The following is a 22,426-nucleotide window of genomic DNA, read 5'->3' as shown; positions in this document are numbered from 1 at the left end:
CATTACAAATTAAAATTTAAAGCGTATATATCAACACAAAAATTATAAAGTAAGCAAGAACACTATTGTTAAAGATGTAAAAGAATCCCGCTTCGGAATACACACAGGTGGAACAGATCAATATCCGGTGTGATATTATTCAGCATAGCAGTAACTCTTCCTACAAGCATAACCATCGGCAGGTTGGTCCTGTATGTAGGAATGTGAAACAATCTATGCCGACGCTGTCTTAGGTAACTATCGGAAACATACAGACCAATGCTCCGGATAATAGTGTCAGGATTATCGATCATACCGCACAACAGTCGATAAAAATGCATAATCAAATTCACACTTCTTCTAGTCTCTAAACTATTGTAGCCAAGCATACCCTGAAGAAACTGGGTCGGGTAGAGCCGAGGATAATACCCGTACTCTCTCATGTAGAGATACCTCACAAACTTATTTTTCTCTACCATAAAAGAGTACTTAAGCTCGTGTGGCCCCCAAATCATCGAGCCACTCTCGAGTCTACTTCGCACCAAGGAGTTTTAAGAGTTCTCAGCACGCTAGTAAGTACCAGTGCTATGTTCCTCGTTCACAATGCACCGCACTAATATCAGCATGACATTGAAATGAAAAGATGACTTGTTTTTTCTTCATATTCCATAAATGTTTACAGTACATCTCATTATCATGTTCTCTGCGTCGAACACGGCTTTCATTTCCATACAAATATTGCAGCCATCCGTTGACGGAAGTCGTGTTGAATAAAGATATAATAAAAACTGTTTTTTATTTGCTAATATGTATGGCTAATGGAACTGTCAGATTTTACGACCTTATTTTATTTCTCTTACCTTTAGTTAATTTCTTTTGATTTGTGAGTTGCATTCCTTTTTCTTTAATTTTAATCTCAATGAAGAGTATGATCAGTGAGATTATCATTCCTCCAGCTAACAGTTGCAGAGATGCGGATACTTCTATGATAGTAACTCTAGCAGACTCTATTTTAGGGTGACATTGTGGTTTAGGTTCGTGCCAAATCCGTTTCTGTTGACTCATTAGCCCTGTCACTGAAATTTGACGAAGACTGAAAAGAAATTAGACTCATCATTATCTCATTATTTGATCTGATCATTCACACATTGCTCACTCCTTTCAACAACGTTATATATCAAAAATCGTCAATTTTCAGTTGTGCGTGTTTTCGGAATGCCCACAAAAACCACTATATCCCAGCTAAAGAGGCATATTTTTAACTTAATAGTTACCCGCTACAGGGCAGAAAGTGTTGTTTTTGCATTTTGAAGAATAGGTATTGTTTAATTATTTTTTGAAATAAACTAAATATTTTTCAAATGGAGAAAAAACCTTCAGGTTTTTACTAAAAAGATCCGTTGCACAGTAAAAAGTTCAATAAGTGGCTTGATATTTATTTTTTTCATACATTTTATTATATTCTTAAACTTTAAAAACGATCTCCTGAAAATCAAGTTTTTTTATATATGACGTTGTTGAAAGGAGTGAGCGATATGTCCGAGGCAACAACAGTACAAGATTTCAAGTACCGGTATCCAAGATACAAGCCTTAACTTATCATGACTATTCTGATTTGATATTTGTTTAGCTAAAGCGTAAATTATTTTTATACTACTGACATCTGTTTAAATTATCCTGAAAAATAATGTCTTTTCATACAGTTAGATGATTGTTCTTTCTTTTCTTTTGGTAATATTAGCAGCTATTGTGGGCAGATAAAATATATTTCTCTTGCTTTGGAAAATCTTTTCTTTTGAGATGTATTAGTAACTAACCACTTAAGTTTGGTAATGAGAGAGACACAGGAAAAATGCTTGTCCACAATAGATATTATCTTATTCGATACATAATTGATAATTTATTATTAAAAGTTTGGTGATTTACTTAAATATCTGCTATTATCAATAGTGTTTTTTTTTAACTAGTCAATTTTGTACCACCAACAATGGATGCTATGACAGAGTTATTAAAATCGGGTTAGATATGAAAATATTCTGAATGATGATAAATATAAATTTACCCATAAGTCACCAGTTTCCTGAATGGCGATCGTTTTTGCACTATGGCCACCATTCTTTGTGGCGGAAACAGTTGTATCTCGGAAAGGTCGCATATTTGTTTTTCTGTGAATGTTTCACGTATGATTTTATACGCTGTTGCAATATCCACGTGAAAGGCAAATCCACCTTTCTTCACCATCGCCAATCCCTTGTTAGGTTGGTAAAAATGGTTCTTCTTAGCAATTTTATTCTTGAACAATTTAAGCGCTATTGGATCATTCGTTTTCTGTAATGAAATATGGTGTAATTCAATAAATAAAAAGAGATTTATTTGATTTTTTTATTATTATTTGTGAAAAGATGACAAACAAGCCAAAAGAAAATAAATGAGAAGTTTAATGCAACTACAATTAAAATGGATACATTAAACGCTATGACAGATGCACAAGATAAACTGTGAAAAATAATTTAAGTCAATATGTTTAAAAAAAAGAAACTCTGCCTTGCAAGACTAGTTTACATGACCTGCATATAAGTAGACGTATTCGTATGATACAAATAAAAATTTGGCATGATCAGGTATGCCAAATACTTGAAAGCGGTCAGGTTAGGAGTCGAAACAATCGGCGGGTGTGTATGAGGAGATGCATGAACGTGGAAGAGGCGAGGAATGTTTGCAAAGACAGAATGGTGTGGCGTTCTATTCTCTCTGCCTACCTCTGCGGAGAAGGGGCGTAATGGTTAGTTAGTTAGAACTCTGGTATTGCAATATCACATATTTAATATCAGTGATAATTTATAATATTTTCAAACATTTTAGAGGAGTTTTCCCATAAAATAAAATGCTCATATTTTTTTCTTGCACTGTGTTTTAGATAGCACAAAATATCAAATTATATTAGAAAATAAGTGATTATAATTGAATGTAAATTACATTTTTTTTCCTTTTAAACAGAAATAACCTGCAAAGCCTCTGCTTTTAAAGGCTTGTCTGCAGGCAGTATAAGGATACAGAAGGTAGATGTGAAAAATACATCATAAACACCCAGATCAATTGAAAATAAATATTTCTTCAAATTTATTTTGCAATTGGCGGGAATCAAACCTACGAGGCCAACTTCGCAGTTGAGCGTTTACCCAACTTCGCCACAGCGCCAGCATAGATTTTTTTCCTCAGCTTGCTGCACATTTCATATATATATATATATATATATATATATATATATATATATATATATATATATATATATATATATATATATATATATATATATATATATAAGTGAAGTACCAAATATAAGATTTATTGGTTTTTGTAACAGATCAAACAATTGAATTATTTTAGAGCTGGCCTCTTAAGGTCTCCCCTTAAGAGGAGACATTGTTTTACTTTAAGTTCATTACAAAATCGCTCACTCTTTTCAACAACGTCATATATCAAAAATTGTCAAATTTCAGTTGTTCATGTTTTCAGAATGCCCAGATAATGTACTATATCACAGCAAAAGCGGCATATTTTTAACTTAATATTTACCCGCTACGGGGCAGAAAGTGTTGTTTTTGCATTTTGAAGAAAAGGTATTGTTTAATTATATTTTTGAATAATTAAATATTTTGCAAATGGAGAAAAAACATTCAGGTTTTACCTAAAAAGATCCGTTGCATGTAAAGAGTTCAATAAGTGGCTTGATACTTATTCTTAATATATTTTACTATATTTTTAATCTTTAAAAACCATCTTCTAAAAAATCAAGTTTTTTGATAAATGACATTGTTGAAAGGAGTGAGCGAAATGTGAAACCATGTTTTAATATTTTGTCCACATATACTTACGTGAAAATAGTCCAAAGTGTACAAGATATTTTCTATTCCAACTTGTAGTTCACTATGAAGTAAATCGTTGAGGGTTTTAATGGTTTTCGGTGGCTCCATCAGCAGTGAAGATACAATACTTGCAGAATAAAATTGATAGAATAAAATAGAAAAAATAAATACGGTGAGTGTCAATATTTTCCCGGAAAATGTGTATAAATTGTTTTCTGGGCCTGTGGAATATAAATATAATATCTATTAACAAAATTCTAATTACCATCATTTAAATTAACAAGCAAAAGCTAAAATATGATAATGAATATGATACACGGAAAAAGCTGTGTTATTGATTATTTTATTATTGTTTTTATTTGTTTTTTTATATTCCATTAGTTTTTATAATCAAAAGGGACTGTGTTTACCTTGCTGGAATATTGCTCCTAATGTAAAAAGTGTAGCAGAACTACATGATGGTTTAGTTCCATTGTCCGTCAGTTTATTTTGTGATTTGGTCAGCAAGTATATTAACATTATCGCAATGGAAATCAAAACTATGGCACAGTACCAAACATGCTCTTCGAAAGGATGTGTGTATATTTTGAATACTGATTTAGTCTTCGCTGGTTGTCTGAACATGAAACATGGTCTGAAAACCGAAAACTATTTTAAAAAAAATTTATATCATCATGTATCGTAATACTTAAGGGTATACACCAGGGAGATGTAAAAAATGTGCTTTATTTATCATTTGCATACGAAAAACTAAAAAAAAAGGAAAAAAACTTATGCATTTCAAAATAATATGTAACTTACTGAACTATTTTAATTTTTTTATTTTAAATGGACATAGATGAGTATAAATCTAATGCAAAGGTGTTACAAATAGAATAACAAATATTATTATGCTGACTGCAAACAATATCACACTCTATTGTATACCATCACAACACAACATACCTAGTAAAGGGGTCCATTCTAGTTGATTGATGTAAACAATCCACTAAAAATGTTGGTAGATTTTACCAAATAATTAGTTCATTGTCTGAATTCAATTGACTGAACTGAAGAAAATTGAGGTCTATTGATCGTTATTGGGTCTTAATTATAAGCATTTACATGGATACAAATATATACCCACCTAGACACCCAAGTTTGAATGGTATCATCGATAACTTTCTGTCGTTCAATTCTAAAAAATATTGGTGAGCCACCAATATCCACAAGTCTTCTTTCCAACTGCCCGACCATACCATCAAATGTCCCGTTGTTTGAATATCCCCAAGAATTGGTGCGACTCATTTCGTAACTGTTAAACATACACATCATTTTAAATTTATTAGATAATAAAATATGCATGCCACATGACCAATTACAGTGTAATCTCACTAATAAAACTAATTTGCACTGTTAGATTACTGAAATTGATCAATTTCAGAAACTTATACAAAAATAAAAACATGTTTATATTTTCATGTATGTTAAATTATGTGACCGGAATATCCAGTAATTTAGTTAAGATAGTGAAGTCATACTGTAATATAAAGTTTTATACCTGAAGTTGTAAATATCTCTCAAATGCAATAAAAGAGCATAGTTAAAACGATTCATAGAATCTATGTGCGTATCTATAGGTCGGGAGATGTAATCTATCAAATTTTCATTTTCGAGTTTCTTTGTGACAACTATCATGCACTTCAATACGACTCCGGTCATATTGGATCTTCGGACATATTTGTATAACATCGGACGGGGATATTCTCCGTACTGTCTCCACAAACCTAAACTATTTAAAAATAACTTTCCATAGTGAAATTTTCCAGTATTGTATACTTCATAAAGATGGAAATCCTGTTCTGATTTTCCGGAAACGGCGAGAGTAATTTCTGCATCAATGTTTATATTCAGGTTTTCTAAAGTGCTAGTCAGTTTTTTATCAATATTCCTCTTCTGCATTAGCCAGTGGTAATTATAACTAAATACTGAGTAATTATCTTGCGTGTTTGAAACATCTATCAATAAATTATCAGCATCGTTACAATTTAGATCAACGATTATTCCTGTCTTTTGGTATTCTTTGATAGAAATCGCCGACTTCAGTAAACCCATTTGGGATTGTGGATTGTTAAATATTATTATTTGTAGAACGTCTCTTGACAAGTTTTTGTATATTTCCACTACTTTTTTTGTTGTTAAACAAGTTATGATTATCCCATTCTGAATTTTATTATATTTAAAGAAATCTTTTATGAGATCAGAAGATAATGTTTCACATAATGGCAAAAGTAAGATGCTTGTGAAGATAAAAAACGCTATTATATCTCGGCTCATCCTGTTTACTAGATTTATTTCTTGTAAAGGATACTAAAGATAAGATAACTGATACTCTCGAGATAATGTTTCAAATATAATATGGATAGAACTAAATTCTGAGATTTATATTGGTTCCCGTGTTATTTCTAGTAGTCAGGTGTGCAAAATATTTTCTGCAATGGGCAATAAATCAGTTTTTAGCATTCAACGAAGTTCTGAGAAATAAACCTAAAACTAAATACACTAGCACTCCAAATAATCCAGACTAATTGGGGACAAGGGTAGTCCGGATAAAATAAAATCCGGATAATTGAAAAAAAATCATAATTGACAAGGAAATTTAAATACATTCAGTAATAATGAATGTCCGCCTCCGTAGTGTAATGGTCAGCACGCTCGGCTACCATTCTGGAGGTCCCGGGTTCGATTCCCAGGGGGGGTCAAATAAATATAAGTGGTTTTTTCACTCTAATATTTATTCAATATTACCCTAGACTGGTACCTGAAGCGGAGGGCTGATCACCTTTCCTTCGTGTGTTAACGATTAAGATAACACTGTTTTTTATATAATGCAGTGCCCTATGCACCATTGAGGTGCGGATAAGGGTTTGAATTGAATAATGAATTATAGTTGTCTCGATTTTCAAATAGCTTCAATATTAAATTTAGCTGCTTCACGCCAGCAGTTCTATTTGAAGCTGACAAATTGCGAATGCTGTGAATGTTGCGCATGATAACTCATATTTCCCAGGACATCATTGACTATCGTTGAGAAGAATGCATAAAACAACAACCAAAATGTTATGTATTACAATGTAACAACGGAAGGTGCAATTTTGCTTCATGCAAATCAAAAGTCTTATTATTTATTTTATTTTGATCGATATGAATAATTGATAATCCGGATAATAAAGGTGGGGATAATGGAGGTTCTACTAAAAAAATTTTTTTTATTGTACTCAGACACTGCATTTAATCTCTGGATGGGGATATATCAAGGTACGTTAAATTTTATTTATCAGTAGACATGGTTCCATCAATTTGAACATTAAAATACCCCTGAGTATTTTTTTTTAAATTCCGATAAACTACCCATTATGTTTTCCTACCCCTACATTACTTGAGTGACACTTCCTCGTTATATATTCATGCTAATATGGAAAATTGGTTGTACTTGTCAATTTGCTGTCATTTGATCTGTTAGCATACAAATGCGCATTTGTTCAAATAAATAATGTATAAAACAACATGTAGAGTACCATCAACATAATAATTCCATTATTATAACATGTTTACTTCACAAATTGCTTTCCAACCATATAGCATATGAATTAATGATGATAGAAATATGTTTAAAAATACATATTGCAGTGAACTGTTTTTCCCGCCCATAAAGATGTATTATATTACCCTCAACAGGTGCTTGAAGCGTAATTTAATTCAATTATTAATATTCTAAACTAAATGGGTATTGAGAAAAAATTGTATTAATGTATTAACTATTAATTTTTTGATAATAAAATAAATCCATAAACTCAACAATATCAAAAGCCATATTGTTGAGTTGTCAATCATTTTGACTTGCATTTCTTATCTGGTTAAATCATCCGATGAATGAAATTGGGGCCATTAAAAATGATAAATGACTCAACATGCATAATCGTTTTTGTTGATCAAGCAATAAAATCTACTACGATGTCAACATCAAAGTAAACTTTTGACGGATTATGTTCCGCCATTTCACACCATTTCACGGAGGGTTATACAGATAAATATTTTATTCTGGTATTTTTTCTACATCCATGTGCCTTTTTCACGGTTTTTGACATTTCTAACTTAAAAACTTGGTATTTTTTATTTCTTCTACAACTGTTTATGCTGAACAATTTAACCCAAATATAAAAGAAAGTTTTTTAGTTATTATAAATGTTTTTACTGCTAAATTGTCAAAATAATTAATGAAATAAGGGCAAACGCTAAAAACACATTGAAGCCGGAGTAAAAAATTCGACTCTCCATAATTTGATAGCACGAATACAAAGTTGAAAAAACCACTCTCAGCACATCTCTCAAATTGTTACATATTAACAATTTTATTTGCATGAAGGATTTGCCGAAGATGGTATGAAGAATCTTATTTTCTTGTTTCAAAATACATTTAAACTTTCCTGTATGCTGTTTCATGCATTCTTGTATTATGTGGTATTTTTAAGTATTAAATTTTTTATTTTTACTCTTTGAATAAGCTCCCCAATGATTTAAATAATTGTAAAAAAGTTACCGTTTACCATTACCAAAAGCGAAATCTGTTTTACTTTAAATAAGGGTTGAAATTTTCTTCCCTGAGCCCTTCATATAGAGCAGGCCTGGCCAACCCAAATTGCACCCCGGGCCGCATCGATGACCTAAAATTTTCCCAAGGGCCGCATACAGACATTAGAATTAATTTTTTTTATAAAAACGAATTTCATACTTATTGATTTTTTGGTAAGTATTTTAAATAATCTAAATGTAGAGGTAATCAGAAAGTAAAATCAGGGTGATTGTGAAAAAAACATTATTACGACCAGATGTGAGAAGAAAATACACATTGAACCAACAAAAAATGTATTTGCAGAGTAATAAACATTTTTATATAGTTTTTCTAACAATATCCATGACTTGGCTGATAGATAATACTTAAGCGCATAAATTTTATTGATGTATCAAACAGTGTATCACATATATCACTGATTTAAAAACATATTCTTCATACATGACCGCGGGCCTCACTTATGGCCGCCGCGGGTTGGCCACCCATGATATAGAGCTTATATCCCAAAATGAGAAACATAAATTACTCATCGGGAATATTATATATATCGCTCACTCCTTTCAAGAACGTCATAAATCAAAAAACTTGATTTTTCAGGAGAACGTTTTTAAAGTTTTAAAATATAGTACAATTCATTCAAAATAAATATCAATTATTGAACTTTCTACTGTGCAGCATATCTTTTTAGGTAAAACCTGAAGGTTTTTTCTCTATTTGAAAAATATTTGGTATATTTCAAAAAATAATTAAACAAAACCTTTTCTTCAAAATGCAAAAACAACACTTTCTGCCCTGTAGCTGGTAAATATAAAGTTAAAAATATGCCTCTTTTTCTGGGATATAGTACATTTTCTAGGCATTCCGAAAACATGCACAACTGAAAATTGTCGATTTTTGATTTATGACGTTCTTGAAAGGAGTGAGCGATATATATATGACTTATGTTTGTAATATGTTTTGAAAAATAAATAAATAAAAATACTGTCCCTTTCTATCATGTTGATTTAAAATTAAATTAGCATTATTTTGATTTAAAAACATTTATTATTTATTTACATACAACAATAAAACAAATATGATTACATTATGTATTTTAAATACGGTAATATTTTAAAAATACGCTATAGATATTTATGCTTAAATTAAATAGAAAATTAATGACTTACTGTAACACATGTTACAAATTCGTATGTTACAAATGTCATGTTACAAATTCGTATGTTCTATAATAAATATAATTCCAATTTATATAATTGTCACTGAAGGTCGTTTGTCATCCTTTGTTGTTCTCGGGGAAGGAATTTCTACAACATCATCGTCAGCACTTCTCCACGTAATGAATATTGTCGCTGATGAAAATATTAAAAGCGCCGCTCCAATAATTCCCAATATCTAATAATAAAAAAATATTATTTTGACGTATTTCCATTTATTTAATTCAAATTTTACTTAGTAAATACCTGTATTTCTTAAAATTTATTGTGAACAACATTTTAACAATGCAAAGTATTCATGTGTTGAAATATATATATTTTTGAAAATCACTTTTTTCAATATCAACCCAATGTCATTCAATTCATTCAAAACCCTTATCTGCACCCGATGGTGCATAGGGCACTGCATCATATAAACACAGTGATATCTTGATTGTTGACACATGAAGGAAAGGTTATCAGCCTTCTGCTTCAGGTACCAGTCCAGGGTAATATTGAATAAATATTAGAGTAAAAAATCACTACGAAATCTAAATACTAAAGAATCATATTTATTTGACTCTTTCCCCCCTGGCAATCGAACCCAGGACCTCCAACACGGTAGTCGAGCGTGCTGACCATTACAATACAGAGGCGGACAAACCTCCAAAAAAAATTTTATTTATTGATTTGGCGTTTAATTTGTAGAACTCCATTATTTATGTATTAATTTTAAATCAAACACGAACTTAGTAGACTCAAAAAATCTGTGTTTGATTTAAAATTAACACATAAACTATAAACAAAATATAACTATTATGTCAACCCGTGACATAATTGTTATATTACAATTATGTCAACCCTTATGATAAAGAGATTATAACAGACACATAATGGGACAGTCAGAGTAATACTTACACCGGGAACTTTTGAGAGTGTTCCAAAACTTGAGCAGTTTGCCAACAGAAGTATGGAGAATACAAGTGAGAGAATAGAAATAACCATAGAGAGAGAAATATCCTGGAACAAAAAAATAATCCTTATATTTGAGTAGTCCTACTTGCAAACCACATTAATGGTACGGCACAATAATTCTGGCAACTTGAACTATGACCCCAAGCGCCTGCGGGGCAATGTACGCGGAGAATGTTTATGTTTCAAGATCCAGCCCTTGTAGTAAGATTGATACAAAGGAGACGGCACAGACTTGTCATTGTACTGTCATGGCGACCTGTTGAATTAGCTGATTGCTTCCTAATAACGAGTTATTATTATCGATACCCGAGCCCCGTAATATAAATTAATAAAAATCAATAACTCGTATTTAAAACATACATCGTAAAGTTAATTTGATACCAAATCTGTAAGATTTCATGCAAGTAATTTTTCATCCCTGCAAGATCAAGTTACAAACCTCTCACAATATTCTTTACATCATTATCAGTAGGTACATTGTATCTTTACACACAGCACAGCCAAAACGCACATTTGATCACAAAAATGCCACCTATATAATGTCATTGTATTACTATAATAGTATTTTTCGATATCTCATCAAAGATGAAGAAGAATATGGAAGTCTGGGCATTTACGGGGCTTACGACCGTCATAGGCTGGTTTGAGTGATCACTTTACACACGTGTAACATTCACCAATTCTACCCATTATTGACAACCACACTACTCAAATTATTGGAAGTTCTATATATATATATGAACCAATTTAGAAACCTTGTTCATGAATCAATAGAACTTCACTAGAGACATCTATTGGTGAGATGTAAAGAAGCTTTTTATTAAGCAGAAACTCTTATATTAGTATGTGAGATCCGAATCCTGTATTATAATCACAATTATAATCCAGGATTCTAATCCTGGATTATAATCACAAGCCCCGTAAATGCCCAGACTTCCATATTCTTCTTCATCTTTGATGAGATATCGAAAAATAATATGAAAATAACTCCTGTAATTGGAGATAATCCAGATTTTGTGAACAAGTATTTGGACACACTCAAAATGTTGTAAATAAATTATCTGGTCAAATTATAAGCTTAATAATAAAAATGAAAATGGTATTTTCTGGCGTTTCTCATGTGTGTGATTATAATCCAGGATTCGGATCTCACATACTAATATAAGAGTTTCTGCTTAATAAAAAGCTTCTTTACATCTCACCAATAGATGTCTCTAGTGAAGTTCTATTGATTCATGAACAAGGTTTCTAAATTGGTTCATATATATATATAGAACTTCCAATAATTTGAGTAGTGTGGTTGTCAATAATGGGTAGAATTGGTGAATGTTACACGTGTGTAAAGTGATCACTCAAACCAGCCTATGACGGTCGTAAGCCCCGTAAATGCCCAGACTTCCATATTCTTCTTCATCTTTGATGAGATATCGAAAAATAATATGAAAATAACTCCTGTAATTGGAGATAATCCAGATTTTGTGAACAAGTATTTGGACACACTCAAAATGTTGTACTATAATAGTGTTTGCGGTTATATTTTGAACAAGTCATTATGTTAAAAAAAAATAGTTTTTCAGCCAATGGCAATCCGATTTAAGGCTTTTTTGAAAGATTTTAGAAAGTGAACTGTCGATCGGCATAGCGAGTTTTGCAAGAGTATTGATTTTTCTATTAAATTTTATTCCTAAGTTAACAAATTTTGGCAGATTATGTTCAATATGGACGTTAGTATTTTCAATTTTCTACCGATTGGAGCCATTGGCTAAAAAACTTAATTTTTAACATAATGTGGTTTGCAAGTCGATTACTCATTTGAAGTAATAACTTTTTTATTTTACATTTTATAGCTAAAAAAACTTTCATTATAAAATCACTATATATCACATTATAATTTCATTATAATGCTGACCGGTTTTCAAGGAAACAGCTTACCTTTTGAGTATAATAATTTTAAAAACTCAGTGCTGTTTTGACATTATTGTTTAATTTGTTTAGTGTGCTTAAAGTTATTTTTAATATTTATAAATAATTTTGTTTTACTCAATTATGAATGGAGCAATAATGTTTTTTTTTTGGAAAAACACTCAAATAAAATGATGTTTACATAAAATCAATAATAAATATTAAATATTATAATATTTCAAAACATTTAAATCAATGAGTCAGGTTGTGGACCTCAGACTTCTAATCTGAAGTTCGCAGGTAAAAACTGTACTAAATGTAGAAAAATTTAATAAATTTACTTAATTTTGTTTACTGACACATTGGTTATGGTGAAGATTGTTGAAGAAATGTAATTTGATGCAGGCGATATGAAAAAGAATGATGACAGAAAAGAATCAATAATATTTTTGTATTATAGTGATATAATGAGTAACGAAACACTTGTTTTTATACCACTTGAGTTTATTAATGACTACTAGTTTCAGAAGCTAAAATTCCATCGTCAGGTCTGAATAATAACTAAAATACAAAACTGTTCTATAAATAAGGAGAGGGGTAAGTTAGGGGGAGGGGGTTAGTCAAGGAGGGGACGGAGTTTGAAAATAAAGGAAAAATGGAAAGCAAAGGTGAAGAATTTTGAAACAATATATTATTAAATAAATTATTATTAGAATTTAGGTTTTTTTGCATTTTTAAATTTTCTAAATAATTTGTAATTTTGCCTTTATGTGGTACAAGGTATAATAATTTTAATTTATGAGAGTGGAATGAGTAATTTGTATCTATTATGTGATTTGCAAATTCCGAAAAATAATTACTACAAGATAATTATTATAATTACTAACAAGATAGTTATTAAAGTGATACTTAACCACTATACAGCAAAGCAAGACATGAAATTAGATGTATTAAGACATGTTTTTTTTGTATATGAAGTTGAAGGTTACCGAAATGCACAAAAATGTGCATACTGCCGCAACATAATGTTTCTGATACACACAAATATGTGCATACCATAAACAATCTGTCAATAACCAATTATATCACTAGTTATAAAAATTAGTTATCTTATGCATTTACCCACATGTATAAATGAGACACCTCCGCCAATGATATGTCCACCTCCGTAGTGTAGTGGTCAGCGCGTTTGGCTACCACGCTGGAGGTCCTGAGTTCGATTCCCAGGCAGTCAAAGTAAATATGGGTAATTTTCACTCCCATTTAATATCTGAACCTGAAGCGCAAGGCTGATTACATTTCCTTTGTGTATTTAATTAACGATCAAGATAACACTGCTTCTATTTGATGTAGTGCCCTATGCACCATTGGGTGCGGATAATGTAACAATAATTGTAATATACCGTACTGGTGGTCCCAGGTTCGATTGCCGGGGGGGAATGGTCAAATAAATATGATTTTTTAGTATTTAGATTTCATAGTGATTTTTTACTCTAATATTTATTCAATATACCCTGGACTGGTACCTGAAGCGGAAGGCTGATCCTTCATGTGTTAACGATCAAGATAACACTGCTTCTATATGATGTAGTGCCCTATGCACCATTGGGTGCAGATAAGGGTTAGAAAAAAAATGAGATATGAGATGTTGAAGTTAGTATGGTTGCATCTATAAAATGAATGTTACAAATAAAATGTAATTACCACTTTCACCCAAATATTAGGAAATCGTCTGGCTAATCCAAGTATGGAAGAAGCGTAAAGTAGAGCCACAATCACGCCACTGACGGCAGTCACTATCGGAAACACTATTTTCAGCCACGTGTTGGATATAGAGCATTCCTGTGCGGCGAGAGATATTATGGAGCCAACAAGAAGTAATATCTGGAAACCACACAAATTTATTGTAACTCATTGGTAGAATTCCATACTCAATTGTTAAGTAATATATCCAAAATTAAACATGGTTATTGGATTATATTCTACTTCTATAAACATTTTGTAGTCATACAGGAGAAAGTGACCAAGTGCATTTTTTACAAAAACGTGATTTTTGACCATATGATATCTTACTAGCTTAATATTGCACTGAAAAAAATCCCAAAGGATTTTAAAAATGGTATTTTCTGGCGTTTCTCATGTGTGTGATTATAATCCAGGATTCGGACCTCACATGCTAATATAAGAGTTTCTGCTTAGTAAAAAGCTTCTTTACATCTCACCAATAGATGTCTCTAGTGAAGTTCTAGTGATTCAAGAACAAGGTTTCTAAATTTCAAGTTATACCAGAAATTCTAAAATATTAAGTAAATCAGGGTAACAATAAGCCTTGAAAATCCTAAGAAAACTTTAAAGTTTATACTTAAAAAATTATACTAACTTTAAAGTTTAAAGTGTAAATAATCACCTATGAATCCATATCTATTTTTTCTAAAAAAAAACAAATCAATGAAGTTGCAACTTGTAAAATAAAATATACTTAAATGATGTCGCAATAAAAATGGAAACATGTCTTGTCGTGACTAGAATATTGATTAAATTGTAAAAGAGAACATTTATTTTTTAACACTTGAGTTGTATTTATTTTTAATGACTAGTTTCGGAAGCTACAGATGCTTCCAAAACTAGTCGTTGTTGAAAATAAATATAACCCGTGATAAAAAACAACTGTTCTCATTTACAATATAATCATGTCTTACCACAAAGTGAATGCCGAAACAATAAATAGACTTTTTACTATTTTTTTCGGACTTTTTGACAAGTTTAGTGTTTGTTTTCTTTTGCATAGAAGAATAATGCATTTATCAAAGTCATTAAAAATGTTTGCATCCTGTATACCACACTAGTCATTACGGAGTCCCAAGTCATCCACATTGCTTGAAAGTTTAAGCGCAATCATAATTGTAAAATAAGAAAAATATTACTTACTGTAGCCAGAAGTTTAAAAATACCAACAGGAGAAACTACAAAGCGATGACCTGAAAACCTCTTTTTTAAAGCCTCTTCAGGGGATACAGAAAATTGTCTGTTCATTTTAACATTCAGTTAATCCAACACGTACTAAACGCATTTCTAATATCTCAAAATAAGGTCAACAACTGTTTCTCAGCATTTTAAATACTTATGTATTGGTCACTGTTTTTCTATAAACTGAAATCAACATTTATAAACCCGATTTACTATCTTATCAGGAGATAATATAATATTTATAATTTAAGAGGCATATAATGTGGAATTTCTGATACATTTTTGAACACTTAATCATGTAAATAATCCTAGATTTTATGTAGGTATCGATTATAAAGAATTTGAACAAAGTTTGTAACTTGACCATTAAAAACAACAATATTCACATTACTCTTATCTTTATATATGTGAATATGTATCCACAGAGGACACATGTGATTGAATTATTTTTAAAAAAAGATAATAAATAGCGTCACACTTTTATACAAATATTTAAAAAATATATTTATATTTGAAGCACTAACTTTGTGATTTTCCATTTTATAATTAAAATGTAACTTTGTTTTAAAATCACTCAATCAATATAACTTAATTATAATGTCTACCGGTTTCGAAGCTTCTTTATCAAGACTGATTAATACTATATTAATATATGATATAATAAAATATTTATAGTGATTTTAAAACAAAGTTACATGTTAATTATAAAAAAAATCATTGCATCGTCGGTTTAAAACAATATTACTGAGAAACTATTTTGAACAATATTTTGTGAAAAGTCAATATCTTAAAATTAAAGTTAAAAAAATTATACTTAACTAAAATGTTGCATGCTAGTCCATCTCTGTAGTATAGTTGTTAACATACTTGGCATTAAGATGAGATTTAAGGTTCGATTCCTGGCGATGTGACTGTATATTCTTTTAATATATCGCTCACTCCTTTCAAGAACGTCATAAATCAAAAATCGTAAATTTTCAGTTGTGCATGCTTTTGGAATGCCCAGAAAATTTACTACATCCCAGCAAAAGGGGCATATTTTCAACTTAATATTTACCCGCTACAGGGCAGAAAGTGTTGTTTTTGCATTTTGAAGAAAAGGTATTGTTTAATTATTTTTTTAAATATACTAAATATTTTTCAAATGGAGAAAAAACCTTCAGTTTTTACCTAAAAAGATCTGTTGCACAGTAAAAAGTTCAATAAGTGGCTTGATATTTACTTTGAATACATTGTATTATATTTTTAAACTTTAAAAACGATCCCCTGAAAAATCAAGTTTTTTGAATTATGACGTTCTTGAAAGGAGTGAGCGATATGTCAATATTTGATGATATATTACTCTTACTGGTACTTGAACCACAATATTGATTCTTAGTTGCATGTAGCTTAAGGTGCATTACTGCAGTGCCCTTTGCACTATTGGGTGTGGATGTGGAACAAAGAAAAAATAATATGCTTTCTGATTTTTGTCAATATGTAGTGTAATCAAAGTCAAGATTTTGTGTTTAAAAAAAAACTTTATTTGTTCTCAATATCAAATTGGATTCATCATTGAAAATGAATATTTCAATAAAATAAGCACAAATGATACATTACATCTATATAATAAAATATCAGATAAGATGATATGGAAAAAATGCTAGAAAAATGTATCAATAAATATTTAAAAGCTAAGTTTTCCAAACAAGTTCTTACCTATACATAAAAATTATAAATTCTATGTACATCAATATAAAACTCTATTTGTAAATGGATACACTTATTCAAATAAAACATTTACTGACAGGAAAATATACAATTTGTGACAAGGAAAGAACCCGTTTTCTTTGGAAAATTATCATAAATTAGAACATCGAGGACACAATACAAAGTAAGCGAGTAGAAACATCGAAAATCAGACTGAGAAAGAGGAAACACAATCATTATATCCATCTTTGGCCACAAAAATATTATTTATACAAATCGACTAGAATTTCATCAAGTTTGGAAGAATACCTCCAAACTTACAAGATATAGGGCGTTTGTTCACTATACGGAATTTCGCCGTCCGGCACTTCAGTTAGCATGATAAATGGATGATCGGCTTGTGCTTTTGGCCGTCTTTCTTCGGATCGGTGCGCTTGATCGGTGCGTAATCACGCTAAACTGTCGTAGTCAGTTTTATTTTTTAAAACCGGACTGCCGGACAGTAAAATTCCAGGTAGTGCACAAGCCCCCATAATGAAATAAATTAATGTAATCCTTGAAATCACTGGAGTTTGTTTTATAAACAAATTACATTCATTGTTTACAAATTAATGTCTAACATATTCAGAACAAACGAGAAGATGATTCACTTACAAAATAGCTTACTTCAAGAATTATTTTAGAATCCCATTTTACCACAATATTTCAGAAAGGAATGCATCGAAATAACTACTAAATCCATTTCAAAAATGCACTTGAAAATTAGGTTAGGTCCCCACCAAAAGGCAACGAAGGAGACAATGGTATGTGTGTGTGAGGAGAATGAAACCATCCAGACTCCCGCACATCGCACTGTACGGCCAACCCCGAAGAGATGGGGATCGACAGCTGGGAATCGACATTGCAGGAGGCTTATTCCTCTTAAAAACAGGCCACCAAACAGAAGAAGAAGACTTGAAAATTACATCACTTGACACAATTTTATTTTTGTATATATATTTCGAATAGAAATGAAGCAAGCTATTTTCGCAAGTATCACCTTAATAATAAAATAATTCTGACATGGACTCATTTTCTTATTTATAAATGGACAATTCAATACCTTACAAATTAAGAAGAAATTACATATTTATATTTATAAACTGCATGGAATATATTAATACAAAGTATTCAAGAATATTAATAAATAAATATTAATTATATTATTGTTAATATCCAAATAAACAATGATCATCCGATGCCAAAAAGAGCAAGATAAAAAAATTGTCATACTAGTAGATAAAAAAAAACAACTACATTATCTCCGCTCTTATGAAAACATGTTAGATTAAAATTTCAAAAACTATTTTTTAATTATTGTGAATAGATATGTAAGATGCTATCTTTTTCATATAATCTCAACAATATTAAAACCAGTACAATATCTAAATATTGTCTTCAGACCATTTTCGAGTACAGCTAAACCAAACAGAAAACACACAAGTACAATAGGTACTACATACAGATACCTCTCAAAAACTCGGACAGATGTCTTTTAAATTCAACCAAACGTTACGGATCGATAAAACAAATCACAAAGTAGATTGAGAGTAAAATTAAATCTTAAAATATTGAGCAAGTAATGGCAGGAATAAAGAGTCAATCGGGAAATAAAATCGAGACACTCGGCCCCTTGAGTTCTCTCGGTCACTAGAAAACCATTCACACATTGGTCAAAGTCGTAATTAGCGGGAACTTTCTACTTTCATTGTTACGTCTAAAGTCTGATTATTTATTAAACATTATGCGGTTATAACTATATTATATCAGATAGTGATTGTTTGGAACTTTGTAAAGACGGGGTAATACCAAATTAGAGTTTACAACTATTAACATTAATCGGCAGTTATCAGTAAATTAAGTCGGTGTAGATATATTAACTAAAGTCTCGAGAGATGATATTTCGCTCACTCCTTTCAAGAATGTCATAAATCAAAAACTTGATTTTTTAGGAGAACGTTTTTGAAGTTTAAAAATATAATACAATGTATTAAAAATAAATATCAAGCCACTTATTGAACTTTTTACTGCGCAACAGATCTTTTTAGGTAAAACCAGAAGGTTTTTCACCATTTGAAAAATATTAAGTATATTTAAAAAAATAATTAAACAATGCCTTTTCTTCAAAATGCAAAAACAACACTTTCTGCCCTGTAGCTGGTAAATATTAAGTTAAAAATATGTCTCTTTTGCTGGGATATAGTACATTTTCTGGGCATTCCGAAAACATGCACAATTGAAAATTGACGATTTTTGATTTATGACGTTCTTGAAAGGAGTGAGCGATTTAATGCAAAGTTTGTTACCACTGTCTACTGGGGGAAAAGTAAGAAAATGTTTTATTAACGCACCATCGTTACATTCAGTTTGGCATTGTGTCACTAGATAATATGGAAGAATTAGAATATTCTCATTTGATATTACCCTATCGGACAGAATACATTTTCATGTATAGTTACGTAGACCGGGCTAACTTTATAAACTATTACCCTTTTGTCAGGATTACTTTTACATTGTATGTCGGAGGTACAGGTAGAGATCTGCTTATCTGGCCTCCGTACTGATGAGCTCTCAACTCGACTACCAATACGGAGTGGAATTAATTCAATAATCTTACCAACTAACTGTGCAATAATGTTACTACATATACAATACAGTCGGTATTTAGCTCATTTCAATCAAATTACATACAAAATGGAAAATTAAGAAAGTGAATTAAGGAAATTGCAGTAAAAGCTCGTAAATTCGAGAAGAATAAACAATTTAAAATATTTCAAATTTGCTAATAAAAGAAGAAACCCATTTTCTATGGAAAATGGGTATATGTACAGACTGATGTGCAATGATGATTCCAAAGTAATTGGTGTTTTTTGTTGACAATGTTACAAAGGTCTCAATGAAATCGGTCAACCCTTGAGTGAATATAAATTAATTTAATGTGTCGGGTTGTGGTCTCTCGAGTCAGAGTTTCGGTTTGAACCCACTCTACCACAATTTGATACCAATTTCTAATAATGAGCCGCTTAGGCTCACAGAAATAGTATGAAATGGAAGTATTTCTGAATAGTGTTTTTAGCCAGTATTCACAATATTCTGGAAAAGTCTTATGTACAAACATCATCAGAATTATGTAATATTTTGGAATTATTCCCAAATTTGGTTTAACAATGTTCAAATTAACGAGCTTCACTGAATAATAATAATATATTTAAATGCAAACCACATTCTCACTATACGGATTTTTTTTTTTATTTGTGCACATTTTACTATGTATAAAGAAATTCAAAACGGTATTTATAGATTCATGACATTGGATGAATTACATGATAAAAAAAAAACAATGACAGGAACGATTTTAAGAGAAATCACATTTTTAGTATATGGATTTTTTATACTTTGTGCACATTTTACCATATTTAAATAAACTCAGAATATGATTTATAGATTCATGGCATAGGATGAATTACATAAGAGATAAAAAACGAAAATCAGTAACAGGAATGATTTTACATATTTGTTAACAATGAAAGAAAATAATGGTATATATATGTATACATATTAAGTTTAAATAATAATAATAATAAAAAACTTTTATATCCATATTAAAAATAAATGAGGCTAACTCAATTGATAGATTACAGATTGAAAAACAAGGTTTGTTAATATTACAGTGCATGTATACAGCAATGCTTTTGGAGAATAAAAAAGATTTTTTTTATTGAAAGTTCAAAAAAATATAACTCTCAGTAGAAATATGTTTGTACTCTGTTTACAATATGGAAAAATAATACATATGTAAAAAATGCATTTATGACATTGTGTATTTGAAAGTGAGTTTAATCAAATAAGTAAAAACAATGCTGCACATTGCAAAGTAAAGCGTCATGTATACGAGGCCATCCGCAGCCTTTAAGACATACCACAAAGCCACTCCATTAAGATGGGCCATTGACAAAATGTATTCCAAGGTGACACGTTGCCAGTAAAAAAAAATAAGTTGGTTGCCTATTTAAATATTGCATTTATGCCAGACAATTTTTGCTATCTACTTAAATAAATCCTTGTGTATTTTGTTTGTCATAAAAATTAAGTATAAATATTAATAAAACATTTTGTAATCCTACAAAAATGTAATCCTTTTTTTTGTTGCTTTATAAGTAGAATTATATGAATATCCTCAAGTTTGCTTCCTGAGTTGTTGATTATTATTTTTTTAGAATTTGACCCCTTTCAAAAAAGGTTGGTAGCCCTTGGTCTATTCAATTGAGCTCTAGTGGGTACCTACTGGAGTGCTATGACAGGAACAATAGTGCAAAATTTATTTGAAACTGGTTGATTAGTGTTACCAACTGGATGGAGTGCAAATTGGCATATATGTGATTTTGCTAGAAAGTGACAGAAGCGTGGTAGAAAGAGGAAGAGATCTCCGCACAGCTGTCATTTTTACATTTCCATTTTGGCTTCGCATTTTTATCTAATGCCTTCCAGATGAGATTTTAATAGATCCGCGTGTAACTAGTAAATGAAATGTCCTATTAACTGGCTAGGAATGTGTTTCCGAAAGGCCAATAGACAACCGGATCCAGTGCGGAAGTAGTGGGGGAAGCTACAAGATCGGAAACATAGAAAGAGTAAAATGGAAAACTTTATTGGCTAGGAGAAGAAACCAGTAGCCTTACTAGGTGGAGTGGCTAAGTGGAATTGGCTCGTAGAAATGATGCGTTAAGGATGAAATCAAGTAAATTGCAGATAATTTTAATGGCCGTAATATTTATAGATATTTGCGTAACTAAGTTCTACAATACAATCTTCACAAAAACAACAAATACGTATATTAAATATGTATGTAATTGTGCTGCAAAGTAGATTACTTCTAAACTTCTACTTGAACACTTTAATGAACCTTTGGGATTTACAAAAGGTATTGGAGACCCTTAAAATTAACTTTGTTTTTATAAAAATATACTTTGAAATAGCTATCAACAAAATGTGACTAGATTCAATAACTAGAATGTACGAGATCATCAAAATATCAATTTACACTAATTTTGTCAAGTGTAAACATTACATTAAAGGCAAAGTAAACTTAACTTAACTACATGTTTCCTTCAAATCAGTACATGGGCATAAAGGTGAAGACTGACCGGAGCATTTTGTCGTAACGTGTTACGTTACGATGCCAGCATTCAGGCAGTCAGTACACC

The 22,426-nt window shown here is 30.9% G+C and overlaps 2 protein-coding genes across 2 annotated transcripts; both read right to left on the bottom strand.

Annotated features, from left to right (window-relative positions):
• Positions 1-62: 62 nt before the first annotated feature.
• On the bottom strand, positions 63-5,915 carry LOC148305002 (ionotropic receptor 84a-like). The gene is made up of 6 exons (XM_088267402.1): positions 5,386-5,915; positions 4,972-5,139; positions 4,256-4,479; positions 3,855-4,066; positions 2,042-2,307; positions 63-1,072 (listed from the first exon to the last, which is right to left on the bottom strand). The coding sequence occupies exons 1-6, from the start codon at positions 5,784-5,786 to the stop codon at positions 814-816; spliced, it is 1,530 nt and encodes a 509-aa protein (XP_088123528.1). The 5' UTR covers positions 5,787-5,915; the 3' UTR covers positions 63-813.
• Positions 5,916-9,702: 3,787 nt separating this feature from the next.
• Positions 9,703-15,560, bottom strand: LOC148305001 (uncharacterized). Its single transcript, XM_088267426.1, has 4 exons — positions 15,456-15,560; positions 14,232-14,411; positions 10,569-10,670; positions 9,703-9,849 (listed from the first exon to the last, which is right to left on the bottom strand). The coding sequence occupies exons 1-4, from the start codon at positions 15,558-15,560 to the stop codon at positions 9,703-9,705; spliced, it is 534 nt and encodes a 177-aa protein (XP_088123552.1).
• Between the last annotated feature and the right edge of the window lie 6,866 nt (positions 15,561-22,426).

Source organism: Brachycentrus maculatus, unplaced genomic scaffold (genome assembly GCF_059751285.1).
Source record: "Brachycentrus maculatus isolate JH-2025_06_01 unplaced genomic scaffold, ASM5975128v1 h1tg000294l, whole genome shotgun sequence".
In the NCBI taxonomy this organism is placed as follows: domain Eukaryota; kingdom Metazoa; phylum Arthropoda; class Insecta; order Trichoptera; family Brachycentridae; genus Brachycentrus; species Brachycentrus maculatus.
The sequence above is the reverse complement of the archived record's forward strand: the minus strand, read 5'-3'. Positions and strand labels throughout refer to the sequence as shown.